Source organism: Artibeus jamaicensis, unplaced genomic scaffold, assembly GCF_021234435.1.
Source record: "Artibeus jamaicensis isolate MK-2021 breed Jamaican fruit bat unplaced genomic scaffold, CSHL_Jam_final contig_685, whole genome shotgun sequence".
In the NCBI taxonomy this organism is placed as follows: Eukaryota; Metazoa; Chordata; class Mammalia; order Chiroptera; family Phyllostomidae; genus Artibeus; species Artibeus jamaicensis.
In genome coordinates, this window is record NW_026521924.1 from 28,381,970 (window position 1) to 28,394,033 (window position 12,064).

The 12,064-nt window shown below is 53.1% G+C and overlaps 1 protein-coding gene across 1 annotated transcript; it reads right to left on the reverse strand.

The window, feature by feature from the left end:
- Positions 1-871: 871 nt before the first annotated feature.
- SPATA2 (spermatogenesis associated 2) lies at positions 872-10,231 on the reverse strand. The gene is made up of 3 exons (XM_037167163.2): positions 9,906-10,231; positions 3,886-4,327; positions 872-2,834 (listed from the first exon to the last, which is right to left on the reverse strand). Exons 2-3 carry the CDS (start codon positions 4,219-4,221, stop codon positions 1,614-1,616), a joined length of 1,557 nt encoding a protein of 518 aa, XP_037023058.2. The 5' UTR covers positions 4,222-4,327; positions 9,906-10,231; the 3' UTR covers positions 872-1,613.
- Positions 10,232-12,064: the final 1,833 nt, after the last annotated feature.

Sequence of the window (12,064 nt, forward strand, 5' to 3'; positions counted from 1 at the left end):
TATAAAAAAGCCATAGAAGATTTGAAAAACCTTAAAACCACTCCACTGAGAACACCAGCAAATTCACAGTGGCCTCAGGATTCAGCCGGATTTAAATCTGTTCATGAGCTGAACACCTCCTTCCACCAGAAAACCCACTGCAGGTCAATTCCTACAACATTCTGTACATCGCAAACACTTATGGCTAGAATATATTATTTCACAAGGAAGCAGTTTTATTTTCAAACTCTTGCCCCGCTCCTGCTCTGGCCCCCACAAGGAAAATCCGGGGGTCAGTCATTCACACGAGGAGTTTAATGGGCCTTCGGGTTTGGAAGCGCTTCGGCTCAGCTGAGAATCTCAGGAGACGTGTCTGACGGGCACACGCCGACTCCCGCCCACTTTTAGTGCAAAAAGATCGCTTATGTTGCAGAGTCCTAGAAACAGTTGAAGAGAAGGTGACTGAGACGGAGGGGTGATGGGAATCCCACACGAGTTTCCTTCTGAAGAGAGACTCAAGAAGTTCGGAGTGCAAGTTCACACTCAGCAAGTGGCAAAGGCCAGGCCGCAGATCCGTAGGCAAGGTCCCGACTTGTCAGTAGGTCATCACAGTCTGCAGGTGTGCAGACCTCCCGGCCCGCACTAACCCCCGTAGTGCTCACTGGAGGTAGGTGTAGAGGTTTATTGTAGGGAAGACAGTGGCTCTCCACCAACTCGGGGACACTGTCTCTGTTCCTGCTCTGCCCCCACATGCTCCGCTCAACCTTCGGGCTGGGGTGAGTGGAGGACACAGCATGGAAGGGCACGAGATCCTGCCTTGGAAGACTAAAGGACCCAGGGTGTGGTTATAAATAGCTACATAATTAATGTTTTAACCACTTTGAAACGCACAGCAAGTCGAATATTTATTTAAAAATAAATTTCAAAAATATCTATTTACAATACAGTAAGAGGAGCATGTGCAAACAACAGAAATGGGGGCCAGTCCTGCTGTGGGAGGTCCACACCCCAACGCACAGGAGCCCTGTTCACAAATGGCACGGGCTCAGCTGAGCTGTGATCGCAATGGGGTGACATTCAGCTAACACTGGACTCGGTTCCCCTTTGAAACCTAGGGCAGGGTGGGGAGTCAGGGCAGAGAGAGCAGGGGGATCCTTGTGTGTGTGGGGGGGCGGGTAGGAGAAGGGATGAGCCACTGGAGGAGGCCCAGTGTGGCAGGAGGGCTCATTTCACAAGCCAACAGGCCTCTAGCTCGCCCTCCCAGATGGGCATTTGGAGGTGACCTGGGGGGCCCTTCCCAGCACAAGTTGGCTTTGCAGTGGGAGGGGCAGATGTGGCAAGAGTCCCAGAGATAAAGATCCTCTTTTAAAAAACAGAAAGGGAGTGGAGAGATTAGCAAAAATGATGTGAACGGAACTGCCACCCTCTCCCTTGTCAGGCGACAAAGCAGCCATCAGGTGAAATATGTTAGTCACTAAGTCAACTCCCACATGGTGCCGCCAACCCAAATCCCTGGCACCTACATGGTCAAGTGCAGATCTCTGCTGCCCAGATCAACGCATGAACACTTCTTCCCCAGGAAAGCAGAAAGATCAGTGGTGTAGCCCTTGGAGCAGGGAGGGGCGAGGTCCAGTCTATCTATACACGAGATGGGAGAACTGGGTGGACTTGTAGTTCAGCTGGTTGTTGGGTATGAACTTGTGCAGCTCACTCTTTTTGCAGCAAGGGTCGTAATGGTAGGCGATGAGGCAAGCGTCACAGGAAACTTTTGAACACTGGGTACAGGTGTTGGTGGCACCTGGGCGATTACAGAAGCCACAGCGGGAGGTGGCTGTGGTGGAGGGCTTGGATTTTGAGTGGAAGTGCGCCAGCCGGTCCAGACCCTGAGTCTGGCCTGCATACTTCTCCCTCGCAGACGACCCGTGGGCCAGGCTGTCATGCGTGGAAGACTTGCTGGGGAAGGCGCTGGGCTTGGAGGCTGGGGCACAGGGGAGCAGGCTGTCGCAGCGCTGACAGAGGGAGGAGCTGCAGGACAGGCCGCAGTTTTGGCACTTGGATAGGGCGGACTCTTTGGCAGGGGCCGAGCGCTTGTAGAGGGGGTGGGCATCGTTTCTGAGCAGCCACACGTCCTGCCGCAGGGCATCCTGCCTCCGGTATGCGGCCCTAGGTTCCGAGTCCGTGTAGAGGTCCACGTCATCCTGAGCCGAGAAATACGTGCCGCGCAGCAGGCCAAGGCCATTGCTGGGGGAGATGGATGGAAGGTCATCAGGGCTGCCATGAGGGGAGCTGGACATGGCCAGGAGCGAGGGGGACGGGCGGATGATCTCGTCCTTGAGGTCATCCACATCTGTTGCCACGGGCTCCTTCCGCAGGCTCAATGAGGTCTTCAGGGGTGGCTTCCGGCTCTCCCAGTGGCTGTCGTAGGCGTCCACCGACCTCGAGATTTTGGTCACACGGGGCTTGTAGTAATCCTTGGCTGCCCGCTCGCTGGCAGACTTCTGGAGCGCCACACGGGCCACAGAGGCTGGCAGGTGATCCCGGCCCTCAGCCCGTCGCCGCAGGGCGTCTGAGCAGCCCCGCACGTCCTCTGCACTGCTCTTGCGCTCGCTCACCACGTCCAGCTCAGAATAGCCCTTGTCCTTGACTTGTGAGTGGATTTCCAGCATCTGCTCACACTCCACCTTGGCCAGAAAGAGTTCAAAGGAGACCATCTTCACCTGCAGGGTCTCCACCAACTCCGTGAGCTTGTATGCGGTCCCCAAGTCAGGCACGTAGCCCATGTAACTCAGGATGGTTCGGATGTCCTCTTCCAGCAACGTGGACTTAACGTAGTAAACGAAGGGCCCAGTGTAGGTCTAGAAGGAAGGGGGCAGACAAAGGCGGGGCTTTCTCTCTGAGACGCACACAGGGAGACTGCCTCACAGCACAGCGCACCCGAGTCTGGACTGGAGCACGGGAGCCGCAGAACGGGAAGGGGAGGATCCCAGTGTCCTCTCACTACAGGAGGCAGAGGCTAATGCTTACCCACAGCCCAGCGCACTGGTGTGTGGGACACGGTGTAAGTGGAGGGAGCAAAGCCCCTGGCTCCCTGCGCCGGGCACCGCAGCCCTGCTCCCAGTGAGGAGGAGCAGGGTAAACTCGGTGAAGAGAGAGGGCTGGGGTGGAGGCAAGGCCCCATGAGCGACATTTCTTTCTGGCATTTCCACAAAGGCTTGAAGAATACAGGTGGGGCAAAAGCAGTTTTACGGTTGTAGACACGTGAAACAGTGCTTATGCTTATTTTTTTAGTAACTACTGTACTATTTTCCATACAAACCACTGTAAACTTACCTTTACCCCACCCTCTGTCAGACTTAAGACCCTGTCTTGGCGGAAGCCCTCCTGAGCCATCACTGCCTTCAGAGTGATTCGGACGCCTCTTCCCCCCAGGTTCACCCTCCTCGCTGCTCTCCCTCACTGCTGGACCCCTGCGGCAGCCTCCTCACTGGCCTCCCGCCCCCTCTCGCCCCTGTACAGACTACTGCCGTACACCAGCCAGCAGGGGTAGCTGCAAATGTACACTGGCCCCAGCATGGCCTTGCCTCCCAGCCCACTTAGGACAAATCCACACTCTCTGCCCTGCACCTCAAGGCCCTGCAGAGCCCGGGTGCCACCTGTCCTTCCAAACCCCGGGCTGCAGATGTGGGCTGCCAGAGGCGGGGACCCGTTAAGAGATGACACTAGGCAGACAGGCAGGATGAGGAGCCATGGGGGTAATTGTGGTTGTTGTCTCAAACAGGGGGAACCTGGGAGGGTCTGCAGGCAGAGCAGGGATGTGACCAAACTGGCACAGGCCTCTCAAAGCGGCCTGGAAGGGCAAGAAAGCAGAAGGCAGACCAGTGTGGAGGGCCCTTCCCTAGACCTTACCTTGATGCTTCTGAACTCCTTCTTCCACGGGTAGAGAAAGAGGTTGACGCCCACCGTTTCCAGCACACTGAAGGCGCAGTGCAAAGCCCGCAGGCTAGAGGAGCTCAGCGCGCGCAGGGAGCTCTCCACCACCTCGTAGAACTGGATCAGCCGGAATCGATACAGGGGGTCCACCTTGTGCAGGCTGAGCAAGGTGGATGCGGCCACCCGCAGGTACTCGTCACTGCCAGGCCGCTGCTTGCTGGGGGCGGCGTCCACTTTGCCTTCGTGGAACTGCACATACTTCCGAAATAAGTCATCCTTGTATTTTGTATCCATTGAACTGGGCTTCCCCATCCGGTCCAGAGACGAGGGGCTACCTTATCTCCTCCACGGCCTCTGGGTCAGAGGCCGGGCCATGGCTAAAAGCACTAACATGTTGCCCGGCCGGACCAGCACGCTGCTGCGGAAGGGGAAGAATAAGAAGCGTGTCATTCCTCCGTATCAAAGGCTGCTGCGGCAAAACAAAACACAGAACGGGCCTAGGGTTCAGTGGGCACCGCCAGCCCTGGGCTTCATCCTGCTCTTCATTCGTGCCTTTACTAAACACGGATTACACGCTTCACAACTGAGCTCACAAATGAAAGATATGATTAGCAGCTCCTTACCTGGTTTTGTGGGGAGAAGGAGAAGTGCTAAGAGCCCTCCTGAGGCAGTGACAGACCTGAAGGACGAGCGTGCAGAGGCATAGGCAGGGAGAAAGGCCCTGAGCTAACACCATCAGTCTCACTACAGCTTACTAACGCTCTCCGTCTCCTCAAATGACCCTAGGGGGACAGGTACTGCTGTCACCCCATCTTACGGACATAGAAACTGAGACAAAGGGACATAAGGATACTTGCTGAGAGTTGCAACGCCTCAGAAGCAGAGCTGAGATCAGAGCCCTGGTGGTCGGGCCGAAGTCCACACCTTCCACCACCACGCCCCACTTTCCTGAGGCTGGAAGGAAGGAGCTTGGCCATGGAAAGCAAGAAGCCTACAGTGAGAGGAGGGGAGGGGAGCTGCAGGCATAGAGCAGACGAGGAATTTCACATTTATTCCAAGAGCCACAAGAAGCGCCTGCCTGAAGAGTTCAAAGCAAGGGGAAGAGGGACAGGATCTTATTTGCAATTTTAAAGAGACCATGCTGGCTGCTGGCTGCTGGCTGCTAGCCCCTGGCAGATGCTTCTATCTTGCCTTTGATGGCCTGCATTCCCCTTTGCCTTAACAGCAGTTTACAGTTCCACGGGGAGAGGATGGAACGTTCTGAGCTGGGACATGGAATTTATATACCCTTGCGGTCTGCCTGGCCACCCGTAAGTAGAACATTTACAGATCCAGCAATAATTTTTTTTTAATTTACTGATTTTAGGAAGAGAGAGGAAGGGAGAGGAAGTGGAGCGGGGGAGAGGGAAGGGAAGAGGAATATCGATTTACTGTACTACTTATTTATGCTTTAATTGGTTGCTTCTTGTATATGCCCTGACTGGGGATTGAACCTGCAACCTTGGTGTATCAGGATGATGCTCTAACCAACTGAGCTACCCAGCCAGGGCCAGTAATACTGTATTCATTGAAGGATATTGCCAGGGCCAGGGGCAGGCAACATGGCACAGGGGTGACAAATAGGTTCCGAAGCCAGGCTTCCTGGGTGTGAACCCTGGGTCTGCCTCTCTAGGTTACTTCAGCGAATTTCTCAACAACTCTGGGCTTCAGTTTTCTCACCTGAAAAGGGGGCTGGTATTAGTACACAGAGTCCAGAACCAGGGGGAGGACTGTATGCAATCATTATACAAAGCTCTTCACAGAGCACCAGCTTAAAAGTCCTTGGCCGATAACCAGCCATTCCGGGTGTCCAAAGGTGCTATACCCCCCAAGATGCCAGGCTTTCTCAAGAAGGTAAGAGCAGAGTGGGACAAACCTCTCAGTGGGTGACCGATATGCATTTTCACACTCACCTGTCCTGCCTTTCCTGACCATAGCTCTACGGGTGCAGGATCGTGACCCAATTACTTAGCAGGTAACCTAAGCACAGGTAAACTAAGCAGGGTATGTGCTTTAGAAACACCTGCTGTCTGAGGGAGAGGCTCCTGCAGGCAGCGAGAAATCGGAAGGGACCAAGAAGGAAGCTCCAGCGAGATGGGATGGGCCTGTGGAGCGCGTGGCAGGTCTGCACTCAGCTCAGGGAGCCCGAGAGGCTCACAGCTGGGCAACGCTCATGAGGACAGTAAAACTGTCCACGTCTTCATGAGCCATTTGTCTGACTTCTCCAGTTTGGGGGAGTGAGACATGCAGGAGAACTAGGGACTCAGAGAGGCCACCTTCTCCCACCCACTGCCCTGCCAAGAAAGCCCAATGTTTCGGAACAAATAGAACAAATATGCCTGAGGAGCTCACAACCATAAATCCACTTAGAATAAATGCTCTCTCCCGACCAAGGTCAAAGGCTCTACATGGCCACACCCCTGCTCACCTCTCACACTAGGTCTTTCCCTTCCCTCCAGGTTCCACCCACTAGAACTGTCTGTCATTCCTCAAGCACAGGACGTTCTTTTCTATCTCAGGACCTCAGCATGTGTTCCTTTTGCATGTTCTTCCTCTGAGGCTCCCCATCGCTGGCTCACCCTCATTCAGACCTCAGCTCAAATGTCATCCCTCAGCAGGCCTCCCTGACAACCCCAGCTCAGCGACTCACTCCCACCTGCCCAGTCCCTCCTCATCCAGTTAGCCTGGGGTCATCACCGACTTTGTGTATCCATTCACTAGCTTCTTCTCTCTGTCTCCCCCATTACCCAGTAAGCCCCACAAAGGCAAGGACCACATCTGTTTTGTTCATCACGATGCCAAACACAGAGCCTGGCACTTAGCATGTGTGTGGTAAAACAGGTGACATGAATGATGCAAAGGATGTAAGCAACCATGATGCTTTAGTTTCTGTAGCTCTCCCACCAATCCTGGGAGATCAGCTGGACAAACAAGGAACAGAGGCCCCATGACCAGCGTGCTCTAAGTAGCTCCGGGTTAGTACAATGTGGACCCAAGATTCCAAGCCTGGCTTTTGGTTTCAAGGCTGTGCTCCTCCCACCACCTGCCAGATCCTGAGTTCAACACGGATCCTGAGTTCAACACAGATCTACGCAGCACCTACCTCAGGCTAGCCTCTGGGCTGGATGCAGTGGGGGCGGATACAGGGCGCTAGGAGCAGTAGGGAACAGCAGTCAAGGAAACATAGCCTTGCCCCCAAGTCTAGTTGAAAGAATTTACTGTCTAGTATCAAACTATGTCTGTTCTCTTAAACAATAAAACTGTACTACAACCTGAGAAGACATCATTTGCCCTTGCATTTACCCATATGCATGTACCACTTTGTATTTGCCTAACAGAAGCTTCCATCCTGCCTGTGGCCCCAAGGACTGTTTGCTGGTACACCTGAGAGTAATTTAAATGGAGGCCATCAGGGCTCCTAAACACTGCTGTGAGTTTTCTCCAAGGAGGTCAGCCTCAAGCCCACAGAAGCCATGTTTTTTGTTTGTTTTTTTTAACAGCATCAGCCACCCTCCAGCTCAGAGTCTGCTGCTCCATAATCACACCACAGTCCACACCCTTGTTTGTTGCTGGCAAACAATCAACAAGGAAAAGGGATCCAAATAGCCTAGCTGCTGTTCAAAATCCTAACTTTCAAGTCAAGGATGGGAAACCCATCTAAGAAGATTCGTAAATCAACCTAGGTAGGTGAGGAAAAGGCTGACAGAAAATACATGCTACAGGAGAGAAGGAAACTAACAATTATCAAGAACCTATGTGGTGAGCACTGGGCTTTCTGCTTCAACTGCATCGTCCCATTTAATCCACACCATAATGCCACAGGGAAACCAAAGCTTGGCCCTTAACTGTCAGCCCAGAAGAGTTTCAAAGGGTCAGAGCTGCAATTTGAACCTCAGTTGGCTGATCCTGAGGCCTGTGCTTTGTCCCATTTATCACATTCATTTGTTGTTAAAATTAGCAGCATTCACCATAGGATTAGTACATAAAGGCCCTCTGCTGAGGCTAAACGAAATTCAAGGAGATCCACAGGACAGCCCGAAGGTTAAAGAGGAAACCGAGGTTTACAGAGGCCAAGTCATTAGTCCCAAGTCACAAGGCTAAGAAGAAGTGGATCTGAGATCTGAAACTCCGTCTGATGCCACAACCTGAACTCACGCTCTGAGCTGCACTGCTTGGAAGCAAAGCTGTCCCCCTCCATCTGCTGGACAGCTCTACTGAAAAGGACTCAGCTAAGCTAGAACACCCTATGGCAGGGAGAGCAGAGAGGAGTTTCAAAAATTCCTGTAGTGCAAAACTCCCCTCTTCCCACACACCCTGGGGCTGGCAGAGCCACAAAGCTCTGTGATGTAAGCTCAATGGCCAAGGCCAGAGACTGGCCAGCAGTGAAGCGGCTGACATCATCCGTCCTGAATACAATTTCGGAGCATACAGGCTGCATTAGAGCTGGTCATAGGTGGTGTCTTTGCTGAGTACAGAAACAGCAATTTACTCCCAGCACTCTTCAAAAAGAACCAAAAACATGCTCACTGCAAAAACAGCATGGTTATAGGAGCCCAGACAGCGCACTGACAGCGCACTGACAAAAGCTGTTAATTTCTCCAGGCAACCCAAGGGCTGGAAAGCCAAGATGTGCCAGTCTGGCGAAGAAGAAGGGGGAAAAAAGGCACTTGAACACCCCTCACGAAGCCAGGCAGGTACCCCGAGCCAAAAGGCCTGGTCAGCACTTCCTGCACCCACGATCTAAGCCCCTTTTGAAAAGCACATCGATGAAGAGACAGACATACTGCAGCCAGGGAGGCGGTGGCTTTTTAATTGTTATTTGTAAACATCTCAAAGGAAAGCTGCATCTGTTTAAAACTCCAATGAACAGAACAGAAATGGTTCTGGGTAGCAAAGCATTAGTTTGGCTTTACCTCTGCTGGCCCATTGGAGCAGAAACATTCCCCAAGCTGCATTTGAAGGCGCGCCCCCTCCCTGCTGGGGCAGGGGCTATTTTGGTCCCAGCATTGCCCCAGTCCACAGGTTTACCGATCCCTGGTCTAGCTTCAGCGGGCTCAGACTTCCCCCACCCTCCTACAACAGCGAGGGGAGAGCAGTTCAACCCCCTCCACCTCCGCACCTCACTACTTCGCATTCATTCATTCCCGAGGCTCCGGAGATACACCCAAGTCACCCCTCCTGGCTGTGAAACACCAGAGGGTCCCCAAACCCCAGCCAGATTTCAGAGAAAATCATAAAGACCTTCCAAACCTCTGAAAATAACCTCGGCGGAACCTGGGCTTCCCTAGTGGCAGCGGCCTCTCCGCGGGGCTCGGAAGGAAGCAGTTCCCCCTCGCTGCAGGGGATAGAAGCTGGCGGCTGCTATTCCCGGCCTGGTAATTCCTAGAACCTTGGAGGGCCACGTCAGTTGTAAAACAAACCAAAAGAAAACACCCTAGTCCCAAACTCGGTCACAAGTCTGTGAATGAATCGACAGCGGCTATCATTTACTGAATGCCTGTTGTTTGCCAGAGATCTCATTTCATGACTACTTCGGTCCTAGAAGGCAGGTTCACTCCCATTTTACTAATGAATTAGGCAACTAAGGCTCAGAAGAGTAAGTGACTTCTCCAAGGTCACACAGTAAGGTCAGCCAACGAAAACTGGGCTGAGGACCACTGCGCCCTAACCGCTCACAATGGAATTGGGGTATTCTCCTCCTGGGTTACTCGCCAAAGAGGCGATGCTCCTCTCGAGGCACCCATGGTCGGTCATAGGTGCCTGTGAGGCAGCCCTTGGGGGACAAGGGATCCTGAGGAGAAACTGCGCCCCCAAGGAGCCGAAAAGGAGGGCCCGCCCGTCGCTCCCGCCGTCCGCGAGGGGACCCGCTCCCTGGCCACCGAGCCTGACGGAGTCGGGCGCCCCCTCCGCCCGGGGAAACCCCAAAGGCCGTTTCCGACGAGGCCGCCGACACTTACCCCGGCACTGCCCCCGAGGACGCCTCGGCCGTCGGAAGCGAGAAAAAGCCGCAGCCGCAGCCGCAGCCGCAGCCGCAGCCGGAGCCGGGCCCTGGTGGGCTCTCCCCACTCCGGCCGGCTGCAGGGGTTTGAGACCAGTACCCCAGGGCCAGTAGCGACCCGGAAACAATCAGCCTGGAAGTGACGTTCCCTGTAGGCGGGTCCAAAGGGAGGCCGGGTCGCGGCTGCGCGTTGGGCTGGGGAAAGGCCGATACCCATGGGCGGCGGAGAAAGAAGCGGGAGACAGAAGAGCAAGCACAGAAGCCGTAGGGTTTCACTTTGGAAACTAAAAAGCCACCGTCGGGCTGGGGCTAGGACCCGGAAGTAAACGGGCCAGGAAGTGACGCACATTGTCCGCCCCAGGATGGCAGCTAGTCGGTTGTCATGGGAACCGGTTGGGAGCTGGTGGTGGAATCTACCGGCTAGGAGCGCAGACTGAGCTATCGCCGGGCTCCGCCTCCTGGACTTGAACTGCCTCTGAGCAGGAGCTGACAGCTGCCTCGCCTCCTTTTTACAGAAGCAAATACCGAGGCTTAAAGAGAGCAAGAGATGCCAGGATCACGCGAGACTGAATCCAGCCCAGAAAGGACTGTTGTTACAGGCTGTCGTTCAGAGAGAGGTCCCAGCTTTGCCTTTGTCACTTACTAGCTGCGTGACCTTAGGCAGGTTACTTTACCTCTCTGAGCTTCAGTTTTTCCACCTGCAAAATGTAATAATAATAGTTCCATCTCCTGGGAGTCATGTGAGATGCGTTCATATATGAAAACCGATTATTACAATAGTTGGCATAAAGATCTAGATACATTTTGCTTTTTAAATATGGATAAGTAAAAGGAAATTACCTCTTCCTCGATTTGTGACTTCTCACCAGGCACCTGTGGTACCTGTGTGGCCTACATTGGCATCAATACTGGTGGCTTGCTATTTCATGGGTTTGTCTTTTCTCCCACCCACCACGAGGAGTAAGTTTTTGTGATTCACGGCTCACTGAATCCCTACTGCTTGCAAAATGCCTAGTACGTACCCAAGACTGTTGAACAGATCTGCACCTGAACCTTATGTTCTATCGCTCTCAACTTATCCCAGACATTTCTTAAAGAAGAGAGCCCACCCCATGCCAAGTTCTCTTCCTCGAACATGCTCTCGGCTCCCTGCACATACCATGCTCTTCTACCCTTCTGGCCTCTGTGCCTCTATATGCTGTTCCTTCCATGTAAATGTCCTTCCTCTCGCCTCATTCTTTCCTCGCTTTCTTGGCTTCCAGCCCCAACTCTGCCCTCACATCCTTTCTGGAGCTTTCTCTGATTTCTCCAGGCAAAGACTAGCCTTGCTCTGGTTCCCCACAACACTGCCTTCCATGATCTTATCTCATCTGTCACCACGGTGGATTACACATATTGTTAAACATCACTCCCCCACAAGACCTGGGGCTCCTTGTACATCCATGTTTTCCCTAAGCTCCGAACAAGCCTGATCATGAGGTTCCCAACAGATGGTTTTTAATTAGAGGATTCTCTCTCTTGGCCTTGGTGTCCCCAGCTAAAGCCGGTGGGTCTGTCTCAGGAGTCAATGATACACTACATGGGGAAGGATTTGGAGAACCAGCAACTTGCTATTCAAACAGCAGCGATTACTGTATTTGTTTGTTGCTGTCTGAGCACCACACATTTCTGTGCATTGTGCTTTAGCCTCAGCTCACGTTTAAGCTTCTCTCTTAAATCGCCTGCAAGGTGATGGTATTTACAGCAGTTCCAGCTCCACCCAAACTCTCTGCCTTTGCAACAACACAAAACAGTCCTTTGGAAATTATTGCAGGACTCCAGGTACCTGCTAAGAAGCCCCTTCCAGCTCTGGTTCTGTGACAGACAGGAGGGAAACAGATTTTTAAGAAGGCTTTACCGGTAGGAAACCCTGGTCACTGAGACTTGATGATATTTCATATCAGAAAATACCTGGCCCTGGCCGGGTGCTCAGTTAGTCAAAGTATCATCCCCGTATGCCAAGATTGAGGGTTTGATCCCCAGTCAGGGCACATCCAAAAAAAATAAAAAAGCAGTGAGTGCATAACTAAATGGAACAACGAGTTGATGTTTCTCATTCTCTATTTCATCCTCTCTCTC

Excerpts from the sequence above, each read along its gene's own strand:
- SPATA2 (XM_037167163.2), bottom strand. The coding sequence starts at position 4,221 with ATGGGGAAGCCCAGTTCAATGGATACAAAATACAAGGATGACTTATTT. Across the intron at positions 2,835-3,885 it reads AGGAGTTCAGAAGCATCAAG|ACCTACACTGGGCCCTTCGT; the intron begins GTAAGGTCTAGG and ends CCTTCCTTCTAG.